Here is a 25,878-nt window from a genome sequence, read left to right as displayed (position 1 = left end):
ACTAATATCCATGACACATTATTAAAAAAAAAAATGCAAACACTAAATCTGAAGAAGAAGACATCCAGAAATCACTCCCATTCACTGTTTCAGCAAAATCAATCAAATACCTAGGAATAAAGTTGACCAAAGAAGTGAAAGACTTGTATGCTGAAAACTATGAGTCGCTACTCAAGGAGATAGAAACTGATACCAAGAAATGGAAAGATATCCCATGCTCATGGATTGGAAGAATAAATATCATCAAAATGAACATTCTCCCCAGAGCCATATACAAATTTAATGCAATACCCATCAAAGTTCCACCAAGCTTCTTTAAGAGAATAGAACAAACACTACAATCATTTATCTGGAACCTGAAAACACCTAGAATTGCCAAAACCATCTTGAGGAAAAGAAACAGAAATGGAGGCATCACACTCCCAGACCTTAAACTATATTATAAAGCCATCATCATCAAAACAGCATGGTACTGGAACAAAAATAGGCACACAGACCAGTGGAACAGAATTGAAAGCCCAGAAGTAAATCCCAACACCTATGGGCATCTAATCTTTGATAAGGGGGCCCAAAGGATTAAATGGAAGAAGGAGGCTCTCTTCAATAAATGGTGCTGGGAAAACTGGGTTGAAACATGCAGAAGAATGAAATTGAACTACTTTATCTCACCAGAAACAAAAATCAACTCCAAATGGATCAAAGACCTAGATGTCAGACCAGAAACAATCAAATACTTAGAGGAAAACATTGGTAAAACACTTTCCCATCTACACCTCAAGGATATCTTCGATGAATCAAACCCAATTGCAAGGAAGACCAAAGCAGAAACAAACCAATGGGACTACATCAAATTGAAAAGCTTCTGCACATCCAAAGAAACTATTAAACAAACAGAGAGACCCCTCACAGAATGGGAGAAGATCTTTACATGCCAGACATCAGACAAGAAACTAATCACCAAAATATATAAAGAGCTCAGCAAACTTAGCCACAAAAAAGCAAATGACCCCATCCAAAAATGGGCAGAGGAAATGAACAAAACACTCACCACAGAGGAGATCCAAAAGGCTAACAAACATATGAAAAACTGCTCTAGGTCACTGATTGTCAGAGAAATGCAAATTAAGACAACACTAAGATACCACCTCACTCCTGTAAGAATGGCATACATCAAAAAGGACAGCAGCAACAAATGCTGGAGAGGATGTGGGGACAGAGGAACCCTTTTACATTGCTGGTGGGAATGTAAATTGGTACAGCCTCTGTGGAGAGCAGTCTGGAAAACCCTCAGAAGGCTAGACATGGACCTTCCATATGACCCAATAATTCCTCTCCTGGGGTTATACCCCAAGGACTCCATAACACCCAACCAAAAAGAGGTGTGTACTCCTATGTTCATAGCAGCACAATTCATAATAGCTAAAACCTGGAAGCAACCCAGGTGCCCAACAACAGATGAATGGCTGAGAAAGCTGTGGTATATATACACAATGGAATACTATGCAGCTATCAAGAACAATGAACTCACCTTCTCTGACCCATCTTGGACAGAGCTAGAAGGAATTATGTTAAGTGGACTAAGTCAGAAAGTTAAAGATGAGTATGGGATGATCCCACTCATCAACAGAAGCTGACTTAGAAGATTTGAAAGGGAAACTAAAAGCAGGACCTGATCAAATTGTAAGTAGGGCACCAAAGTAAAAACCCAGTGGTGAGGAGTAGACATGTAGCTTCCTGGGCCAGTGGGGGGTGGGAATGGGCGGGAGGGATGGGTCACGGTCCTTTGGTGATGGGAATGGTGTTTATGTACACTCCTAGCAAAATGTAGTCATATAAATCAGTAGTTAATTAATATGAGAGGGGGAAATCAATTGTATGTCTCAAAGGTTCTCAAAAGACAAACTGAATCTTTTTAATAGATAGGCTACGTATTTGATATGCGGACTCTCTCAAAAGCCTAGACCAAGTAGATTAGAAGCTTCCAATAGCACAGCTATATACAAGATACTGGGTACTGTACAGCAAACCATAACAAAGGGACTTTTCAAAGTTAACCCAATTAACAAATAATGTGTGGGTAATATTAACTATTGATTGTCTTTTTGAACCCTAAGACAGCAGGAACCTCACATCTTCACTATAGAGCCCCTACTTCCCCCAGTCCTGGCACCCTTGGATAGGGCTCACTTTCCCGTATGCTTCTCCCATTCCATACCAAATAATATTGCATCCGCCGATCACAACCTAACCAAAGCAACGATTGCCATCTCAACATGCTTCACCTCAGAGTGTATCCAGAGACTTCACGTGTGGAGTGACAACCCTTCAGCTTCATTACTCGGGTGAGACCTTTCCTTTTATAGTACACTCTAATTTCATCTCAGGTAGTTCACTTTCTAACAAAGTCCCATAACCTAGACATATACCAGTTTCTGTGAGAGAGAGCGTATGTGCACACGTATCCATAAACTACTGCAAAATATATACCTGAAAGCAGCATTACACTAGAGTTTGCAGTGAGTACCTCCCCAACACTTCCTCTCCACTATTCCAATCTTGGGATCCATGTTTGCTCAACAAATTGATTGGCTTTGTATGTTAACTCTCTTTTCAATCACCAGGTTCCAGATGCCACCAGGATGCTGGCTAGGCTTCCCTGGATTGAGGACCCCACCAATGTGTCCTGGAGCTCAGCTTCCCCAGAGACACACCTGACTAGGGAAAGAGAGAGGCAGACTGGGAGTATGGACCGACCAGTCAACACCCATGTTCAGCAGGGAAGCAATTACAGAAGCCAGACCTTCTACCTTCTGCAACCCTCAACGACCCTGGGTCCATGCTCCCAGAGGGCTAGAGAATGGGAAGGCTATCATGGGAGAGGGTGGGTTATGGGGATTGGGTGGTGGGAATTGTGTGGAGTTGTACCCCTCCTACCTTATGCCTTTGTTCACTAATCCTTTCTTAAATTAAAAATTTAAATAAATTAAAAAAAAAAAAAAAAAAAAATCTCACAAAACTCCAAAAACAAATAATGGAGAATAGAACTAGGCAAACACAAGAAAGCATAACAATGACCAATTAGTGTATTTTTTTAAAAAAAGGAAAGTTCGTTACAGAAATGTATAAACAAAACAAGGAGATATTGCTTAATGCCTTTGGTAGCGGCTAACATCAAAAACTCAGAAACAAAAGGGCTGTCAAGAGCGTGAAGAGATAAGGGATTCTCTACACTGTTGGTGGGAATGCAAATTGGTCCAACTCCTATGGAAAAGTATAGTGGCTTCTAAAAAAATAAAATACCCAGACACAAACCTAAAAGAAAGGCAAGAAGATAGCTTAAGAGACAAATCCAAGACTTTCATGAGTGAGTTTCCCTAAGACAAAGCCGAGAAGTAAGAATTTCTGTCTCTAATACAAAATAAAAATACTTTAAAAACATCTATTTTAATGCTTTTAGTGGTTTAAAACTGTTAAAAACATATCTTTACAATATGACCCATCCGTCCACTCCGATGTATTTATCTAAAGGACACAAAAGCACTTACTCAAAAAAGATACAAGCATTGTGCTTAGTGTGCTTATTGTTTATTCTGGCTCTATTTACAACAACCAAAATATGGAAATAACCCATGTTCCCAAATACAGGTAAGTGGATAAAAAGGTTGTAATGCATATGCAAAATAGAATATTACTCAGCTATAAGATGAAATCTGCTTTTGTTACAATAGATGGAACTGAAATGGGTTATGTGTTAAAAACATACCTCGGTAATTTATTTTCAATTATGATAACCTCTTACTGAGGAAATATTAATTTTCAGGATTTGATCTTTTTCAATTTCAATATCCCTTTATTAAGGAAATAATTGATTTCTGCAATTCTGTTGTCACAGGACACATTTGCACTTTTCTCCAAGATAGGTACCAGTACATTTCACCTTCAACCAAACCATCATTTTATTCCACCATAGCGACTTAGCCAAGCCCCTTCATAATCTTCTCTTTCCCCTTCTGACTATGCAGTGATAGACTATGATCCATTGAAGATTCACCCTGTATTCTCCTTTGCTTTCTTAGAGCCCATTTGTGACTGAGACTCAATAAAATTTTTAAAAGAAAATTATGATTACTAGAAATTAAAATTTACAAGATGATATTTTAGGGAAATGCTTTTTATAAACTGATTATATATTCATATGAACAGTTTCTATTTTAAGAAAATTGCTGAAAATGTCTATATTTCGGGTAACAAAATATTTCATCTAATATCATGACATATTTAGAAAGTTTATAAAACATCTATAGTTAGAGAAAGCTGGAAAACATTATAATCCTATACTGATGCATGAGTGCTGAGCTGGACAATAAAGCAGCTGTTTCATCTTTAGTCACTGAAATAAAGTCTGAAGTTCCTGTTGATGACGCCCAATACAATCCTGTCAGATTCTTGGCAAAATAAAAGGGGGGGGGGTTGCTATACCATCAAAGATCATGCTGAACTGGGTGGAAAACAATCATCAAATGTTGGGTTCTGGCCACAAATTGAGGAGGAAATTGCAGCCTGGGAAACAGCAGATAATGGCGCCACAGCTGCATCAGATGGAGAATCTGCAGGAGTTGGTCAGGCTACAGTGGGGTCTCATGTTAGCCTCTCATCGCCACAGCAACCAAACTTTTATAAGTTTAAACCTCACCCAACTTAAATATGTATTATTTGGATCATCAATATTTCACTGAGAACATGTGAATTATCTAACTGTGTACTAGAATCAATAAAGATGTGACGTAGAGAGCAAGAAGAAAGTATTTTCCAAGTTGCTTCTTGGGCCAAGTAAAAGTTGAAAATTTTAAAAAAAAGTTATTATAGGCAACACCACAATGTATATGTCTGGCTTTCATATTAAGTAACTAATCAAACTGATAATGTTTACACAAGAGTCAATAAGAAGTTATTATTGAGCTAGATGAGAAATGTTTGGCATATTTTAACTTATTTAAGTTTCCCCATCTGTACAAGTAAACTAGAAATCCACTAGTGCTCTAAGAGTTAGTAATGCAGTAACCCCTTAGACATTTCTTTATTTAAAAATTTACATGAAAGGACAATATTTATTTAAATGGGGTAACCATGGCATCACCAAAGTGCAGCCAGAGGAAAACAGGGAGGAGTGGACAAGGAGAATCATTAACACACAGGCATTTACTGTTTGAGCTACGCTGCCAGTAACCACATATGGGGCTGTCCTGTGGCAATCCAAGAAGGTGACACAATGTCCATGTGCACCAAGAGTCTTCACTGTTTGTTCTTGTAATCCCATACACCTAGATTCTTGTCATCAGCACAACTCAAAGTAAATTTTCCCCCAGGATGGAACAGAACTCCATGTAGCTAGTTATGATGACTCACAGGGTCATAGGGAGCATGCCAGTACTGACTGACATCCTGTGTCTTAATCATCATATCTCTAGGCTCATATAGTAAGAACAGCTCAGAATTGTCACTTTTTGTAGTCTCAAATCCTGTTACTTTTGAGATGGAAGAATATGAGCTTTTTGGGGCCCAGAAAATGTATTTTAGCACGTTTGTGTTCTCAAGGCTCGGTCATACATTTCTTTGTTGTGTATAAGCCACATGTGTATGAACAGTCAGCTCACTGGAATAGCTGGCAGTTAGAGTGCCTCTCCGGTTTGAGTATGCCATATGACTTCATCCTCTGTGTTGTGAATGTTTTCACACAGTAGCCAGCTGGTACTTCCCACACTTTTATGTTTCTATCCCTAAAAGCAGGCACTACATTATCTGAATTGGGCATAATGGTTACTGGAGAAGCACTGTGACATCCTTGCATAGCTCTGATGCATTCAAAGCTAGGAAAATTCCATAGCTCAATAGTCATATATGCAGAACTAGAAGCCAGAAGTTTTCTACTACGGTTAAATAAAATATCCTGCAAAAATCATCCTCATAAAGAGGTCCTTACTTTAAAAAAAAAAAAAAAAGCCTCTCATCTCATAATCTCACAGACTGACTTTACCAGCCTTTGAATCTAAAGCCTTAACACTGAACAGAAGAAATGAATCCAATAACTAGACTCCTACGACCATATAAACATATTTTTTTGGTGGATGGAGAATTGATTCCTTTGGGTCTCATTTATAACCAACAGGTTTACTCAAATTATTTTGCTTCCTTTAATCTCCTATTGATATAATCAAGTAAATGATATAATTGATTGATATAATAAAGTGACTGAAATGCTTTATTTCCAAAATATATACATACTTCTTATTTAACTCTTCATTTATATCTAATTCAGTTTCCTTTAAAAAAGACCTGAATATACCTTTTCATAGTCACCCGAATGAAGATCTGCTATAGCACTATTTAGTTCATTTACTTGTCACTGGGACAATATTATTTTGAAACAATGTTTTGTTCCACATTGGGAACATTTAAAGCCTTGTATACGCTGGATATATAATTAAGTATGTCTCTAGGTGACTTCTACATAGGAAAAATTATTCTTCACAAGTGGATCCAACCAGAACAGAGAGTAGCTTACTGCAGAGGGCATGCACCCTGCCATGTGTGCAACATAAGGCCAACTCCAGCACTACATGGGAAGTAATATGGCACAAGAAAAAGCACTGGTACCACCGTATCTTTCCCTCTCTATCTGAATGAAAAAGAAGCCCAGAGTGGTGAAATCATATATGAACATGGTTTCAACTATACAAACTAAACAAACACCCAGTAAATCTATCCAGCAAACAGGGGATGTTAAAAAAAATCGGGTCATCCTGAATTCCTTGAGCAGACAACCTCACCAATGTGCTCTGGAACATCCCTCCTCCAGAGCCCTATCCCACTAGGGAAAGACAGAAACAGGCTGGAGGTATGGATTAACCTACAAATGCTCATGTCCAGAAGAGAAGCAATTACAGAAGCCAGACCTCCTTCCTACCTACTGCACCCCATAAAGATCTTTGGTTCATACTCCCAGAGGGATAGTGAACAAGGAAGCTTCCAATGAAGGGGATGGGATACAGAACTCTGATGGTGGGAAATGTATGGAGTTGTATTCCTCTTATCCCACAATCTTGTTGATCAGTATTAAAACATTGATAATTTAAAAAAAAAAAAAAAAAAAAAAGGAAGGACACTCAGCAGTAATAATACATGTGTGACTGAGAAAGGAAGAGAAAGCAGGACCATAGAAAAAAGGGGCAAGTGTGTGTGTGAAGTTTGGGAGAAATACTGTAGTTTCCAATGGAGGGAAAGGGGATACAGAAATTCTGGTGATGGGAACAGTGTAGGATTATATACCTGTTATCTTATAATTTTGTAAATCAATACTAAATCACTAGTTTAAAAAATCAGAGTTCATTCTACTAGTGCTCGCATCTCTGCCTCTGTTAAGGTCTCTTTAGTTCTTCACTTGTCTCCATTGTGCAAGTGTAGAGACAGAGGGGAGAATATAGAAGAAGAAAGGGGGAGTCGGGCTGTAGTGCAGTGGGTTAAGCGCAGGTGGCGCAAAGCACAAGGACTGGCATAAGGATCCCGGTTCGAACCCCAGCTCCCCACCTGCAGGGGAGTCGCTTCACAGGCTGTGAAGCAGGTCTGCAGTGTCTATCTTTCTCTCCTCCTCTCTGTCTTCCCCATCTCTCTCCATTTCTCTCTGTCCTATCCAACAACAACAACAACAATAATAACTACAACAATAAAACAACAAGGGCAACAAAAGGGAATAAATAAATAAAATAAATATAAAAAATTTTTTAAAAGTTAAAAATTAAAAAAAAAGAAGAAAGGAAGGGAAGGGAAGGGAAGGGAAGGGAAGGGAAGGGAAGGGAAGGGAAGGAGGGGAGGAAAGGAAAGAATGACTCAATAAATGCTGTCCTAGGCAAGACTATTTTTTTTTTTGATGTAATCTTGGTTTACAAGATGATAAATGGTTTATAAGAACAATTTCATACCTCTTCAAAATATGTTAACACAATACACTCCCACCCATGTGTCAATATATTTCCACAAAATTTCACTGGACTCCCTCCATTCTTGCAACCCAATCCTTCTTCTAATTGTCCTTACTAACCTCAGTTAAGTAGTCTGAGTCCAAAATTTTATCTTTATTTGAGACTTTATGCTTTCCTTGCTTTGTGCTTCTTTATCTACCCCATATGGGCAAAAATAATCTAGACTTTCCTTTTACGTATGTCCCTTCAGTATTTCTTGCAGGACAAGCTTAGTGACAATGAATTCCTAAACTGATCTTTTTCTGGAAATTTCTTTCTCATGCCTTTAATCCTTTGTTATAATGTAGCTAGAGTATTCTCATGTGGAGATCTTTTCTATTTAAAATTCTGATTGCCATTCTTTTCTGATCTTTAGAGTTTCAGTTGAGCAATCAATTGATAGTCCTGTGGGGGTTCTTTATAGATGATTCTTCTCTTCATCTTGCTGTATTTAAAAGGATCATTTTATTTTTTATTTTTACCATTTTAATTATATAACTTGGTGTGCTTACATTTGTACTTATTTCACTTGAAATTAGAGATTCCTACATGTGAGAATTTGCCTCCTTTCTTGGTTTTAGAAAATTCTTGAATGTACTTTTTTATTTTAATGAGGAATAGAGAAAGAGAGAGCAGTGCATAACTCAGCTCTGGCATAAGATGGTAAAAGGATTTCACTTGTAGATCTGGGGCCTCACGTATGCAAGGCCAGTGTGCCACTTTTGCATAATCCCTGGTCCTCTATAATATTTCTTTTTTTTAAACTTTTTAAGATTTCTATTTACTTATTTATTATAGGATAGAGACAGAGATAAATTGAGAGGGGAAAGAGAGATGAGAGGGAGACAGAGAGAAACCTGCAGCCCTGTTTTACCACTCAAGAAGCTTACCCTTTCAGGTAGGGGCAGGAGGGCTCCAACCCAGATCCTTGCATACTGTAATGTGTGTGCCTAACCAGGTGCACCACTACGTGACCCCCCTCCCCCGTAATTTTGTAAATGAAAATTTCTCTCTTCTCCTGTGGTACCCTTATGACATGAATATTGTTCCTTTTGATGTTTTCCCATACTCTTATAAATTATCCTCATTATTTTTTTGTTATTTTCTTTTACTGGGTGTTCATAATGGATTTCCTGATCTGAATCATCACATCAATCTTTGGCTTCTTTCTGCTAGTGGATTTCTGTAATAAATATACTTTCGGTCAGCCACTGTATTCTTTAAATCTCTCTGATTCTGTTATGACCATTCTCTCATACTTACTTTGACTTTGTTAAATTTTTTTTTTTTTATTGGACATCATCAGGCTATTTTTGAAGTCCTCTTTTGGAGATTTACAAAGCTCCACTGAGAATCAACATTGCAGTTACTTTCCTTTGACTTCTCACTACTCTTGATGTTCTAGACCTTAGTTGCCATGGATAGGGACTTAAATCTGCTACTTGTTGTGGCCACAATCTATGTAGTGACAAGCTGTGTGTCTGATATGGCACAAGTTATCTCAAGCTGTGAGCTGGGAATCTTTTTTTTTTTAAACTTTATTATTGGATAGAGACAGAGAGAAATTGAGGGGAAGAGAAGATAGAGATGGAGAGATATAGAGAGACAACTGCAGCCCTACTTCACCACTCATGAAGCTTTCCCCCTGCAGGTGGGGACCCAGGGCTTGAACCCAGGTTCTTGCGCACTGTAGTGTGTGCACTTAACCAAGTGTGCCACTGCCTGGCCCCGGGAATCTTCTTGAGGGTTTACTATCATGGAAAATGAATTTCAATATGGATTTCCCAGATGTCTGGCAAGGTACCTCAATGTCAGCAGAGCTGCAAGGACAAATACCCCACTTACTCCACCAAAGCATTCAGTTTCCAGTTTTGACTACCAATAGAGCTATAGGTATAAAGAACAGTATCTAGCAGGCAGTTAATCAGGGAGAGATACCATTTAAATCAACGCCTTGGGTCTATTACTATTGAAACCTAATTCCAATATGGTTCTACTAAAACCATTCCAGAGGTATGTGGCCATAACTTCCTTTTCCTATTTTAGTTCCTATGTTTTTTTTTAATTTCTTTATTGGGGGATTAATGGTTTACAGACAAAATTAAAATACAATAGTTTGAGCATGTATAACATTACAACATAACAATACAACTCCCACTTGGTCTTTCTTTGCCATCATGTTCCAGGGCCTGAATCCTTCTTCCCATGCCACAGTCTTTTTTTTTTTTTTAATATTTATTTTATTTATTTATTCCCTTTTGTTGCCCTTGTTGTTTTATTGTTGTAGTTATTATTGTTGTCGTCGTTGTTGGATAGGACAGAGAGAAATGGAGAGAGGAGGGGAAGACAGAGAGGAGGAGAGAAAGATAGACACCTGCAGACCTGCTTCACCACCTGTGAAGCGACTCCCCTGCAGGTGGGGAGCCGGGGTTCGAACCGGGATCCTTATGCCGGTCCTTGTGCTTGGCGCCACCTGCGCTTAACCCGCTGCGCTACAGCCCGACTCCCGCCACAGTCTTTTACTTTGGTGCAGTTCACCAACTCCAGTCCAAGTTCTGCTTACCTACTTAATCTATTTCATGTCGTTGCGTTACAGGAATAGAATTAGGAGGCCGTGATTTCAGTATAGTTTGTCTTACTAGCTCAGTATATTGCGGTTCTGTACCTTATTGGCCTCTTGTAATTGTAGTTTATTGTTATGGGCTTTGTTCTTCTTGGGAGAAGACACCCTGCAGTGTCTTCCCCTAAATGTTGAGCTTTGTTTCTTGTTATAGAAAGTCTGAATGGGAAGGCTATCTATCAGGAGAGGGGGTGGGATGTGGAGATCGGGTTATGGGAATTGTGCGGAATTGTATCCCTCTTATTCTATGGTTTTGTTAATGTCTCCTTTCTTAAATTAAAAAAAAATGAAAAAAAAAAAAAGAAAGTCTGTTTCTATATAGCCTTTTTCATATTATTGTGGTTTTTCTGTTGTTGCCAGGAAGGAAACATTGGCATTCTCTCTATATTCAGCCATCTTGGCCCCACATATCATTATAGTCTTTTTGCATTCTTGGACATCATTCATAAAACTGGAATATGCTCAACTAACTACACAATCTGTAGACATACCTCCTACTTACTTCTTCATCGTTTCTTCTTTTTCACTTTGTTGCGATTAGAGGTTTACAGTCAACAGTAATATACAGCAGTTGGTACGTGTGTAACAATTTTTAGTTTTCCACATAATACTCTAAGCCTGCACTTACATCCTCCTCTGCCATCATGTTCCAGGACCTGAACACTGCTACTGTGCCACCCCAGAGTCCTGTACTTTGGTGAAAAATACATCAAATCCAGTCCAAGTTCTGCTTTATGTTTTCCTTTTGTTCTCAGTTTTCAACTTCTATATCCTACTCTCTTTTGACAGCATCAGCATTATTGTCACCCCTTCATAATCTCTAGAAGAAACACTGTAGATATTTGGCCAAGAAGCAAAAAAAAAATATACCAACCAAAGGGCCCCTAGGAACATACATAAAATAGATTTCCTAGCTTCTTTCCACCCTATGACCCCTATTCTCATCTGCCCTATTCCTACTTTATAGTTCCTGTTCAATAATCATTTTCTCCTGCTTTATATCTTACTGCCTTTCCGCTACCAACTTGCAAATACAATCATGATTCCATCCTGACTTCTGAGGCCAGATGACTGTAGCAATGTGTCCCAAAACCTCACCTCTCCAGAGCCCTACCCCACCAGGGAAAGGTAAGAACAGGCTGGAGGTATGGACTATCTTGTCAACACCCATATCCAATGGAGAAGCAACTACACAAGCCAGAACTCCTATCTACTGTACCACAAAAAGAACTTTGGTCCTTACTCCCAGAGAAGTAGACATGACAGGTGAAGATGACCAGATGGCTCAGAACTCCAACTCCACTAGGACCCAGAGAGCGAAAAGAGGAAAAGAGGAAGGACATTCAGAAGTAGTAATAGGTATAGGTTTGACTAACAAAGGAAGAGGAACATGGGGGTGGGGGCAAATATATATAAAAGTAGTCAGTGATGAAAAAGGAGTCAACCCATAACTATAACCTTGGGAAAATTATTGTTGCTTCCAATGATCTGTGGTGATGGGAATTGTGTGTAATTATGTCATGCCCCCCCCCATTATCTTATAATTTTGTAAATCAATATTAAGTCATTAATAAAATAAAAATATATCATTTATTACTCTGAATAAGTTGGATTACGAGTATTTACATTTAACAGTTAAATAAAACTATTATTTAGAAATAGAAAAGTAGGCCAGGAACAGTAAAATAAGACTACCTTAAACTAGTTTCTCTACTGTATCTTCTTAAAATTATACAGAAACTCTCTTTTTAGTGAAACTCTACAGAAATTTTTTTGTATTTATTTGTTATTTTTTCCTGCCACTGGGGCTTCACTGGGACTTTGTGCCTATACAATTCCACTGCTCCAGTGGATTATTTTATTTTATTTTACTTTTGCCTACAAGATTATTGCTGGGAGTCGGTGCCTGCACTGCTAACCCACTGCTCCTAGAGGCTATTTTTTCCCTTTTGTTGCCCACTGTTGTTCTCATTGCTATCGTTGCTGTTGGACAGGACAGACAGAAATCGAGAGAGGAGGGGAAAACAGAGAGGGGAAAGAAAGATAGACACCTGCAGACCTGCTTCACACCTGTGAAGAGACACCCCCTGCAGGTGGGGACCCAGGGGCTTGAACAGGGATTCTTATGCTTCATTTTATGTGTGCCTAACAAGATGTGTCACTTCCCAGCCCCCTCCAGTGGATTTTATTTTTCTCCCCAAATAGAAGCTGAAAACTATTGGGGGGGGGGGGTGAAGTAGAAAAAGCAGTATAGCACTGTTTTACCACTTGTCCAGTTTCTGTCTTGTACTCTGCTCCCATGTGGTGACCAAGAAGTTGAAATGGGTCCTTGCACAGGGCAAAATGTGTACTCTACATGGTGAGCCATCTCTCAGGCCAATGAGAATAGAATTTCTTTAAAGTGGTAGAGTAAGATGCAGGGAGGAATGATTATGTTCATTTAAGACCCAATAAAAGAAGCACATGACTAAGCCAACTTAACTATGAAAATAAAATTTAAATTTCTTACCTGCTGCATGTGTCTACTGGTTCGTTTCTGAGGCTGATAAAGGAGCCAGTTGTATAAAACTGGGTCAATGTTAACAGCTAGTCCTTGTACACTACACAGAAGTACAGCACCTAAAAACAAATACATTTAAATTGCTATAAGTACTCATAAAATAATACCTTTTATTTACATACTAATTTAAATGATAATGTGCACTCAACCAGGTATGCCACCAGCCGGTCCCTATTAAAATGGTTGTTTTTAAAAAAAGACTAAAACAAGTGTTGCCAAATTTTGGGGAAATTCAAATTCTCTCACTTAAATTCTAACACACTGGTGAGTGGGAATGTAAAGCAATGTAAATACTTTTAGAAAACAGTTTAGCATTTCCTCCAAAAGCAAATATATAGTTATAATATGACTCAGTAACTCTACTCCTAGGTATATGCCAAAAGAGTTGAAGTCATTATGTCCACTCAGAAAAACTTAAATAGATTTTTCTGTATCAACGTTATTTATAATAGCCCCAAAGTGAGAATAACACAAATTTCCTAGATTGTTGAATGGATAAGCAAAATGTGATCAAGTCATGCAATAGAATATTATTTGTCTAGAGTTACCAAGTACAGATATATGCTGCAATATGATAAATCTTAAAAACATCCTAAGTGAAAGAAGAAGATAAATAAAAACATTCATTGTAGTGCTATCACTTACATGAAATAGGATGAAGTAATAAAAGCATAGAGAAAAAGAGTATATACATGGTTTTCATAAGTGAAGGAGGAGGGAGGATGCAAAATAACTGCTAGTAGAGACAATTCTTTTAAGAATTATAAAATTTGGGAGTCGGGTGGTAGTGCAGTGGGTTAAGCGCAGGTGGCACGAAGTGCAAGGACCAGCATAAAGATCCCAGTTCCAGCCCCCAGCTCCCCACCTGAAGGGGAGTTGCTTCCACAGGTGGTGAAGCAGGTCTGCAGATGTCTTTCTCTCCCCATCGCTGCCATCCCCTCCTCTCTCTCCATTTCTCTCTGTCCTATCCAACAACGACATCAATAATAACTACACAATGAAAAACAAGGGCAACACAAGGGAAAATAAATAAATAAATATAAATTTAAAAAATTTTTTATCATCTTTATTTATGTATTAGATAGAGACAGCCAGAAATTGAGAGGGAAGGGGGTGATAGGGAGAGAGATAGAGAGACACCTGCAACACTGCTTCACCACTCGTGAAGCTTCTCCCCTGCAGGTGGGGTCTGGGGGCTTGAACCCGGGTCCTTGCACACTATAGCACGTGCGCTTAACCAAGTGCACCACCACCCGGCCACCAAATATAAAATTTTTTAAATAAAAAAAAGAATTATAAAATTCTACAATTAGAAAATGGAAATGTTAGAAAACCATATGGGTATACTAAAATGTTGTCTTAATAAATTTATAGAATATGAATTATAGTAAATTTGGATGCCTATATAATAAAAAGCTTAAGATTATAGGTAAACAATAATTTTCACATTGCCCACGAGAGTGGAATACTGTCTTTCTTTTTTGCTTATAGTACAGAAGTCATTTGCAATGTGAGAAGCATTATTATGACTACTCAATAAATCAATGTAAATTATATTTTAAATGTCCAGAAGTAGAGAAAGCAAATCACCTAGATGAAATGCAGGCTAATCTTCTGACATAAAACAGAAAGCCGGAATCAGGCGGTAGCACAGCAGGTTAAGCGCATGTGGTACGAAATTCAAGGACTGGCCTAAGGATCCCGGTTCCAGCCCCGAGCTCCCCATCTGCAGGGGAGTCACTTCACAGGTGGTGAAGCAGGTCTGCAAGTGTCTGTCTTTCTCTCCCCGTCTTCCCCTCCTCTCTCCATTTCTCTCTGTCCTATCTAGCAATGATGACAACAACAATAATAATAAAAAAACAAGGGCAACAAAAGGGAAAATAAATAAATAAAATTTAAAAAATAAATTAATAAAACACAAAGCTTGAGGGTTGGGTGGTAGTGCAGCGGGTTAAGCACACATGGCGCAAAACAAAGCACAAGGACTGGTGTAAGGATCCCAGTTAGAGCCCCTGGCTCCCCACCTGCAGAGGGGTCGCTTCACAAATGGTGAAGCAGGTCTGCAGGTGTCTGTCTTTCTCTTATCCTCCCTCAATTTCTCTCTGTCCTATCCAACAACATCAATGGCAACAACAACAATAAATGACAACAAGGACAACAAAATGAGAAAAAATAGCCTCCAGGAGCAATGGATTTGTAGTGCAGGCACTGAGCCCCAGCAATATCCCTGGAGGGGAGGGGAAAAAAAAAGGTAAAATGTAATAGGCTGCAATTCCATCTTACTATCTAAAATATTTTTCTATTTAAAGTAAAACATAACACTTCAATTTCAAATTGTGTGTAAATTACCCCGTTACGTAATTCTGCACGTCAACATACATTGTTGACATAAAAAAAAATCACCTCCACTGGGCATTATGAAATAAGTATGTGTATATCACTTTTACTCTCAACTATGTATCTATAGCATCTAAAAAATACCTGCCACTTGGTAAGGAAATTAAAAAAAAAAAAAAAAAAAAAGGTACAGGGACTGAGAAGTGCAACAGTCAGCAGTGCATACACATTACTATGTGCAAGGATCTTACTTCAAGCCCCCAGCTCCAACTTGGAAAGGAGAAGTTTCAGGAGTGGTGGAGCAGTACTGAAGGTGTGTCTCTGTTTTCCTATCCACCTCACCTTCCCTCTCAATTTCTCCTTCTCCCTCTCCCCCTCCTCCTCCCTCTCCCCCTCCCCCACCCCCCTCCATATATCAAGCAAATAAATAAATTACTGGTAAGTGGTAGAAGCATCATCTTGTGATAGCCCTGGTGGTGGTAATAAGAAAAAAAAATCCTTGATTTAAAAAAAGTTGTAAGAAATGGTAGAAAAAGGTTTATTTATATTGTTATACTATACATCATACTGGTAAAATTTTAGTAAACTGTGCTATGAAAAGTGAACTTTGCAAAGATGTAAGGGAAAACTTTCTTGTACTTTCTCACCTCCATTCTGAATCTTCATCTTTACAATGTTCACTTTTCGTAACACTTTTTACTAAAATAAAATTGGACCAGGGTTATCACTGGGAGTCAGTACCTGGATGATACTTCCAAAGTTTAAAACAAAATTTTCCAATCAGCAAGTATGTCATGTGTTCTTCTGTTATATATTATATAGAACATTATATATGTTCTCTATATACGTTCTCTCTCTCTCTCTATATATATATATATATTATATATGTTCTCTTTATATGTTCTCTCTATATATTATATATGTCCTTCTGTTCTATATTATATATATTATACTACTTCTCCCAGAAAAATCAGAATCCATAGAGATTCCTAGGCAGTTTGATGGCTCAAAATGAACAGTCTACATCCTTTGCATATACCACTGCATGTGCTTGTGAGTTAAGACTCATTCTAATGCATATCAGGAATCAAGGGGTGAAGCAATATAAAAGATGGTTACAAAAACGAAATAAAGTTATATTAAAACTCTTCTTTTTTTTACAATGTGCAAAGACCTGGGTGGGTTTAAGCCCTTGGCTCCCATCTGCAGAGGGAAAGCTTTGTGAGTGGTGAAGCAGTGCTGCAGATATTTCACTTCCTCTCAATCTCCCCCAACCCTCTCAATTTCTAATTCTCTATCTAATAAATGAAGATAATAAAAAATATAAGAGATAGAGGGATGAGGCAAGTAGAGGGTCAAGTCTAACTTTACAAATTAACTATAGATTACAACACAAGTGTGTTATGACAATATTTAGAACTATGCGAATTCTAAAAATATAAAACTAATCTATTAATCAAGCTGTGATATAATAATACTGGGAGTAAGAAGAATGTTTGATGAGACTTAAGAGAAGTTGGTATTTATACAATAAGACATAAATGGATAATGCTCTAAAATAATAAAGAGGAAAAGAAGGAAAATTATTTAAAAATATGAGGTAGATACTAAAATAATCATTGCAAATATGTGATATGTTATTACTTCAAAAGGAAACATTCAAAAGAGTTAACATGAGGGACAGTATAATAGGAATATTCAAAGAGTGACAAAAGAAAATGTAGATCAACATTAAATTTTCCTGCGAAGGAATATCCTTAAGTCACTACCAAAAGTTAGAATAAAATTTGCTCCTTATAAAATACGTCCACTTTTTTGTTATGCAACATTAATAAATTAAGATCTGTCATTAGTTCCCATTTAAAAAAGTAGTATATCAAAAGGCAAGTGGCTGTGACGAAAATCAGAAAACAACAAATGTCGATGTTCAACCCCTGAACAAATTAAATATAGAATATAAGACAACTATAAAATGTTTTTAAATATGGAAATATGGGTCTGCGTCATAGCTCACCTGGGGAGAGACCTACCTTGCCATGAGTGTACCCCATATCCAAATTCCTATCTCCCATAGCATAAGGAAAGCTGTGTATCTCTCCCTCTCTTTGACTTTCTCTATCTTAAAATATTGTCATAGAGCAGAAAAGGTCTAGTAGAGATAATCTATAGGTGATGATGATGAAGGTGAATTATTATTCTTAATAGCTGAGAAATATGCCATTGTGTACTGATCTCTGTTGGACACAACATCACTCTGGTACATGTGCTGCAGGGATAGACATCACTCTGGTACATGTGCTGCAGGGATAGAACTCACGACCTCATGCTTGAGAGTCTAGTTCCTTAGCCTCTGCACCACCTCCCGGGCCACTCAAAAATTTTTTATAACCTTTATGATTAGATTATATCAAAATAACCAAATTATTCCTGACTAGGATAGAACTTTATGAATGTGAAACAGATGGAAAAACAGTAACTTATTAATTTAACATCAATGAAATTGACATAATAATGTAGAAGTAAATTTGAAGAACATTTTCATATTAAACTCAATTTATTTTTATTTTTTTTAAACTCAATTTATAATACTCAATTTTTAAAACACAGAAGTTCTGACATATAAGTGTGCAGACAATTAGCCTGATACCGCGTTGACTCAGAACAGATCCCCCATAAATCACTAGAATTTGGCAGTGTATTACTCTGCTTAATTTTAGCCTAGAAGACAACTGAGAAAAGTGTGCTTTTCTCCCCTGCTCCCTGCCAAAATGGCTCACTTACCCACATTCCACTCAGGCTTCCCCAATTAGTTAAACCAAGGCACCAATGTCATTTTCAGTTACTTTTTAAGAGAAAGAATGAGAACTGAAATAAAGGCAAGAGACCAAAGTTGCAGAACATTAAAACTAAACATACACGCTTCTTTTGTCAGTTATAGAAACTGTGTCAGCCAATGAGATTGTTTTGCAAAATTGTGAGTTTTTATAATGTTAAAAATACCCTGTTTTTATTGAACCTTGAACAAGACAAAGAACAAGAACATATTAATCTTCATCTAAATTAAAACATTAAAAACCCATTATTTTTCTACCATGTATAGGAAAATAAGAATTTATAAAAACTTAATGTAGGTTTAAATAGTACTTAAGAAATTTCACATTTTTAGGGGTCAGGAGGTGGAGTATCTAGTAAAATGCACATGTTACCATGTGCAAGAACCCAGGTTCCAGCCACTGATCACCAAACTTCAGGGAGAAAGCTTCACAAGTGGTGAAGCAGTGCTGCAAGTGTCTCTATGTCTCTCTCCCTCTCCCCCCCTTCCCTCTTGATTTCTAGCTGTCCCTATTCAATAAATAAAGATAATTTTTAAAAAATATATTTAAAAAATGAAATTTTAAGTTTTTAATTTTAAATAAAGGGCATGTGATATTTTTATTTAAGATGGTTTCCAAAGTTTGGTCAAGATAATTAAATAAACAAAAAAGGGAAGAATTGATGCTTCAAAAACAAAATGCAGTAAAACTCAAGGTTAATTTAGACCCCACTAAAATCCTGGGTGTAGTCCCTCCCTAACTTGAGGCTAGGCCACATAAACTTAACACCAGGCTGGATACAACAAAAGGCACAGTGCTTTTAACACCTGAGGTAAAGCCTAAGCTTGTCAGGTAAAGAAAGAACTACAAAAGCTGAAAAAGGGGGACCTAAGAGGTAGAGCAACGGATTAAGCGCACATGGTGCAAAGTTCAAGTACCTGTGTAAGGATACTGGTTCCAGCTCCTGGCTCCCCACCTGAGGGAGTTGCTTCACAGGAGGTGAAGTAGGTCTGCAGGTGTCTTTCTTTCTCTCCTCTTCTCTGTCCTCCCCTCCTCTCTCAATTTCTCTGTCTTATTCAGCAACAACAATGCCAACATTAACAACAACAACAACAAGGGCAACAAAATGGGAAAAATGGCCACCAGCCGCAGTGGATTCCTACTGCAGGAACAGAGCCCCAGCAATAACCCTGGAGGCAAAAAAAAAAAAAAATCTGAAAAAGGGAAAAAGACTAGCTCACTTAATAATGACCTTTTTGATAACTATGAAGCCACCCCATCACCTGGGGCCATAGTCAGGGGATCCTTAGATTCCCACATAGAGATAATGGGCCTAGACCCTTCTCTCCACCATCCCTGGTCACTTCCATCAGGAATATCATCATAAGACCTTTTGAAGTCCTCTCCAGGACTTTCCAAAGGGAGGCTGGGTCAGCCTACGCTGCCATAAAAGGAAGATGGTCCTGAAATGAGTGCAGCCTAAAACGTTCCTAGTTTTGACCATGAACTATAAACACAGACTGACAGGAACTTACAGGTTAAAGAGGCTCCTCCTGTGCTATGAATATACATGGGGCGTAAGTAATAACAGTTAAATGTATTTATATATTTTCTTCTTTGGGAGCTAGTTACTCTCAGTCCTGATCCAGCCTTCTAGCCCTATTCTCAACTTTGACACCATCTTTCCAGACAAAGTTTTTAGTCTGCCTCCATGTTAGCTATGAAACTCGAACAAAAACTGCCAAAGCCATGGGACCCTAGGAAGATACCTAAAATAGACTCTCTACCTTCCACCCTCAAATCCCTGTACTCATCTACTCTATTCCTATATTTTGGTTCCTGTTCATTAAACATTTTGTCCTACTTTATGAATCCATCCTGACTTCCCTGAGGCAGATGACTTCACCAATTTGTCCTGGAACCTAAACTCTCCAGAGCCCTGTCCCATTAGGGAAAGACAGAAACAGGCTGGGGGTATGGATCAACCTACCAAAGCCCATGTCCATGCCCAGCAGAGAAACAAAAGCCAGACCTTCCACCTTTTAGACCTCATAAGTAATTGTGGTCCATACTCATGGGGGATGGGGCAGGAGCCGGGGAAGGACACTTGAAAATACTAGGTGTGACTTAGAAAGGAAGAGAAGGCAGGCCCATAAAAAAAATAGGCAAATATATATAATATTAACATAGACAGTTATAGAATGAGTAGTCAACATATTTCTGTGATCTTGGGAGAACCAAAGCAGTTTCTAATAGAGGGAATGGAGACACAGAACACAGCTGATGGGAGAGATGTGGAATTACACCCCTATTATCCTATGATAAAAAATTTAAAAAACAAAACACAAAGGGGCCAGGTGATAGTAGCGCAACAGGTTAAGTGCACATAGTAGAAAGCTCAAGGACCCCAGTTCGAGCCCCAGCTCCCCACCTACAGTGAGGTCATTTCGCAAGTGGTGAAGCAGGTCTGCAGGTCTCTTTCTCTCCCCCTTCCCTCTCAATTTCTATCTGCCTTATCCTATTTTTTAAAAAATGGGAAAAAAAAAAAATGGCCTCTGGAAGCAGTGGATTCATAGTGTTGGTGCCAAGCCCCAGTGATAACCCAAGAGGCAAAAAAAAAAAAAAGCTTGAGGAACAAAGGGAAGATAACCACACACTAAGTTATGACAGAACAGAAGTTAGTTAACAATTAATGACACCTTTTCAGTAGCTCATATTAATTAACAAATACCTTCCCTTTTCTTCAGAATATTGAAAACCAAAAGAAAACTTAAACCTATTTCAACAGTGTAAATTATCAAAATGCTTCAACATTCATCAGACAGTTCTCAAGAAATCTAATGAACAAGAAGTCATGAGGTGAAAGGTCACTCATAGAGAAGGAATAAATATTCTCAAGGTTGGCATAAAGTTGGAAGGGAAGATAAAAGATAAGCAACTGCCTTCTTAACAAACATTTAAAGATCTGGTTCATGTGACTGTCATGATAATTCAGAATCACTGAGAATCCCAAGCAACAGAAAAGTCCATGCACTTAACAACTTTGTTCAACTGGCCTCCACAAAATGCTCACTACTTGAGGATACAGACAACTATATATTCTTCTACCCTCTATATATGTGTGAAAAGTCACATGAAATAGCACACACTACCCTCCATTTTTATTTAGATAATGAATAGGATATATAATCCAGAAAATTAGATGTATTTTGCTTTCCATAATAACAAAAAAAAATCTGAGGACAAAAGAAGGAATAAGGTGGGGAAGGTATTAGGTGCTTTACATGATGGTTAAAAAGGTCCTAAGTTGGGATGGATAATGTTTTGCAGACATTGATCACAGATAATGAGAAACTGCACCTGTGTCAATAGATAAACTGTAAACCATTAAGTCCCCAATAGGTGATATTAAAAAAATAAAAGATCTGGGGCTGGATGGTGGCACACCTGGTTGAGCAAACATGTTACAATGCACAAGAGCCAGGTTCAAGCACTCAAGTCCCCACTTGCAGGGGGAATGTTTCACAAGTGATGAAGCAGTGTTTCAGGTGTCTCTCTGTCTCTTACCCTCTTTCTCACCCCCTTCCCTCCTGATTTCTGACTGTCTCAATGTCCAATACATAAATAAAGAGAATAAAAAAAAGTTTAAAGAATTTTTTAAAAATAAGTATCTAAAATTATAGTGAATAACATTAAAAATCCACTCTTCAACAACTGAAAGTATTAATATTTTATACTATAAAACTTTGTGCAAAAAATATTAAAAATATATCTTAAGGCTATTTGAAAATTATATATATATATCTCCTATTATTATTTTAATTTTATAGGACAGACATAAATTGAGAAGTGGAGGAGAGAGAGAAAGAGAGGAAGAGGAAGAGGAAGAGGGAGAGGGAGAGGGACAGGGACAGGGACAGGGGCAGGGGCAGGGACAGGGAGAGGGACATCTGCAGTATTGCCTCACTACTTGGGAAGCATCCTCCCTTGCTGGTGGGCACCAAGAGCTTGAACCCAGCCCAGGTTCCTGTGCACGGTATACTATGTATACTTTACCAGGTAAGCTACTCCCAACTCCTGCAAATTATATATTCTAACTAGTTTATATACTGTGATTGTGATTATACACAAGACAAAATCAGTACATGTCCAATATTAAAAATATTCATTTCTAAGGTGGGTAAAATAACTCACCTGGATAATGTGCCTACATTGACATATGTGCAACCCAGGTTTGAACTTAAGTCACCACCTTGCTTGAGTGCTGTGATATTTATCCTTCTCTAAATATGCCTCACTCTGTCAAAAAAGTGGATTCATAGGAATGGAACCCCGGTGATAATAAAACAAAAGTAAATTCTAAAATTATTTTGAGATGGGAGAGATTATTTTATAAAGACTTATAAAATTCATAGAAAATCAAGTTGGTATCTACCAGAGCAGTCTCAGAATGGCCAATGCTAAAAAATTACATATTCTCTGGACAAATAATTATCAGATTGAGCTGTATGTTTTTTGATTATCAAGGCCTCTATCTTTTAGTGACAAACCACTAAAAGTTAAAAGCAGGGATAAGGAGGTACCACAAGGTGGTGCTAATATCCTCTCATAACTGGCTAGATACCATGCTCCTAGTCAGCTGATATGGCCAAAGATGAAACATTCCAATCCATAGGTAGACAGCAATTGTAAAATTACATACTATCAGAGAAAAAACGTATAATATGAACAATTTTTATAACTTCTACTATAATATGAACAATTTTTATAACTTCTACTAATAATTTTTATAACTTCTACTATAACTTTTATAACTACTATGTGCAAAATATTTAAATTTAAATTCTTTGTGAATAAACATTTGGTCTGCATCAGTATTCTCATCCAGTTACAGTATTTTACATGAGCAATTATCTTTGGATGAATCCTAAATTTATATCAGTAAAGAAATGATGGTCTTACATAAATCAAGACTTCACTATCAACTGTATTCTTTAGAATAATTTATTCTTAACAAATGTATTATAAACCATTTACCCCCCATACACACATATAAAAATGAAAAAGAAAAAATTGACTTTTCAATTTATGAGTGATAAAATTAAACAGAGGACATGAGAAACTGAAGAATCAAACTCAGGATTTCATACTTGAGAGTCCAGTAATTTCTCCACTATGCCAAACCCTAGGACCCTTATTGTCACCTTTAGAACACTGGTGAAAGGTATAACATTCTAATAGGGAAAGATTCATATGCATATTGAAAATCTATTTCCCAAATAAATTAATTTACTCACTTCTGTCTATTTACTCACCTTCGGAAAGATTCCTAGGAAAACATATAAAGGTTTCTCACAAATAAAGGTTATAAAGGCACTTAATTAATGGAATCATCCACCCTTAGAGATTTTTTCAATCCCTGTCAGATATATGGATAGACTGATGAGTAGAAAAGAGGGGGGAAAGAAAAAAAGAGGGAAGGGAGGAAAGAAGGAAACCTCTGGTGTACGTTTACGCTTTAAATGACATTATAGCAAGTCCTCCCTGGGAGCAATTTCACATTCTTTTGGCTTCAACAGGAGCAAGGTCAAAACTTAGAAATACCTCTTGAATAGACAGTTATAAAACTAACTCCTAAAAACTTACAATATTGAAAGCCACTGCCAAATCAATTAAAAAGTACCCCCTCCTCATAAGAGCCTTTATCTGGGCTAAGCTGAACTGGTCAGTGGAAGCCGCACAGTAAGAGTGCTGATAAGCATGTTAACTTTCACATCATTAGCATACCTCCTGCAAGACAAGGAGGAAAGAAGAGTAAATTTGTGAATAATGGATGTTACATACTTTTAAAAGGCTACTACTATAGGCTCTTGGAAACTCTAAAAGTCAATAAAAAGTAAGATATTGACAACTTCAGTTCTGTCTGGACACTGACTAAATCATTTAACTTAAGGCAGCTGTTGGTAAGTATATAATTTCCTATAACTGAATCCTCCTTCTCCCCAGTTTAGAAGAGAAACTAAAAATTAAAATACCAATAGAAGACCTTGGATATATTTTTTAAAATGTAGGTACAATGAATTTAACTTTCATGTATAGATAGATATAGGATAAAACAGTACTAATATAGTGCATCCCAAAATAGCAGACCCATGAAAACTTGTTCAAATAAAATGCTCATATAATAAACTCTTCTAAAATTCCAGGGAGATATTCCTAAATTGGTATTTCTAATAGATTAATATATACTACCAGGTAAAACATACACATTGAAGAAGTGATTCTCAGATGGATTGTTTTTGTTTGTCATAGAAATGTCTAGAGTCCCCCGTTGTGGGCCCCCATAGGACCTTGCCCTCAACGTGGATCAACAACTGTAGAGAATGTTCCATCCTCCAAAGAGAGAATGGACAACATACATTACACTACACCTGAGGAAGATGGGTCCTGAAATTGGGGTAGCGTGGAACTTCCTACTCATGAGCACAGAATGTGAACTCAGACCTACAGGGATGCAGAGGTCACATAGGCTCCTAAGCTGAATAAGGGCCCCAGGTCAGATCCAATCGATGGGGTTTACAGTCAACACTATTTATAAACCTTCTCATATTTCGGAGCTACTCTCTTCCCTGATCCAGCTTTCTGGTCCTTTTTCCAGTCATGACATCTCCCCAGACAATAACTTGGATGCACCTGCATATCAGATTTCAGGCTCAAGGGAAAAAAAAAAAAAAAAAAAAGAACCTAGTAAAGCCACTGGCCCTTTGGAATATAACTAAAATATGCCTACTAGCTATCTACAAAACGAAGACCCCCGCCCCCCAACTCTTCATCTGCACTATTCCGGCCTTTAGGTTCATGATTGGTCAACAACTTGTTTGGCTTTATATGTTAACTCTCTTTTTAGCCACCAGATTCCAGATGCTAGCATGATGCCAATCAGACTTTCCTTGACAGACAGCCCCACCAATATGTCCTGGAGCCCCATTTCCCCAGAGCCCCTTCCCCACTAGGGAAAGAGAGAGACAGGCTGGAAGTATGGATCGACCTTGCCAATGTTCAGAGGAGAAGCAATTACAGAAGCCAGACCTTCCATCTTCTGCATCACACAACCTTGGGTCCATACTACCAGAGAGATAAAGAATAGGAAAATTATCAGGGTAGGGGATGGGATACGGAGTTCTGATGGTGGGAACTGTGTGGAGTTGTACCCCTCTTGCCTATGGTTTTGTCAGTTTCCTTTTTATAAATAAAATTAAAAAAATGTCTAGAGTTATTTCTGATGTCAGAAGTGGGAAGGCATAGAAAATGCCTTAAAAATGTACAAGGCCGTTACCACCAAAAAATAAGAATAATCCAATCCAAAATGTCAATAGAATCACTGTTAGTAAATGCATCCTCTAAATAAATGTTAAGTATTAGTAAATTATTTACTGTTAAGTTTAATTGTTGAAGTCTGTTATTAGGACCTATCAACATGATAAAGACACTATGCATGCACATGGTCCAGAAGGGGGCACAGTAGATAAAGCA

The 25,878-nt window shown here is 37.8% G+C and overlaps 1 protein-coding gene and 1 pseudogene across 1 annotated transcript in view; both read right to left on the bottom strand.

Annotated features, from left to right (window-relative positions):
• VPS13B (vacuolar protein sorting 13 homolog B) overlaps positions 1–25,878 on the bottom strand; it is a 634,327-nt gene that overhangs the window by 411,856 nt on the left and 196,593 nt on the right. The window contains exon 19 of the mRNA XM_060195774.1: positions 13,145–13,254. Coding sequence (XP_060051757.1) covers positions 13,145–13,254 — 110 coding nt within the window. The remainder of the gene's footprint in view (positions 1–13,144; positions 13,255–25,878) is intronic.
• On the bottom strand, positions 3,454–6,031 carry LOC132539822 (platelet-activating factor acetylhydrolase IB subunit beta-like; annotated as a pseudogene).

Source organism: Erinaceus europaeus, chromosome 8 (genome assembly GCF_950295315.1).
Source record: "Erinaceus europaeus chromosome 8, mEriEur2.1, whole genome shotgun sequence".
Classification (NCBI taxonomy): Eukaryota; Metazoa; Chordata; class Mammalia; order Eulipotyphla; family Erinaceidae; genus Erinaceus; species Erinaceus europaeus.
Note: the sequence above shows the minus strand (reverse complement) of the source record. Positions and strands in the feature narration are given on the sequence as shown.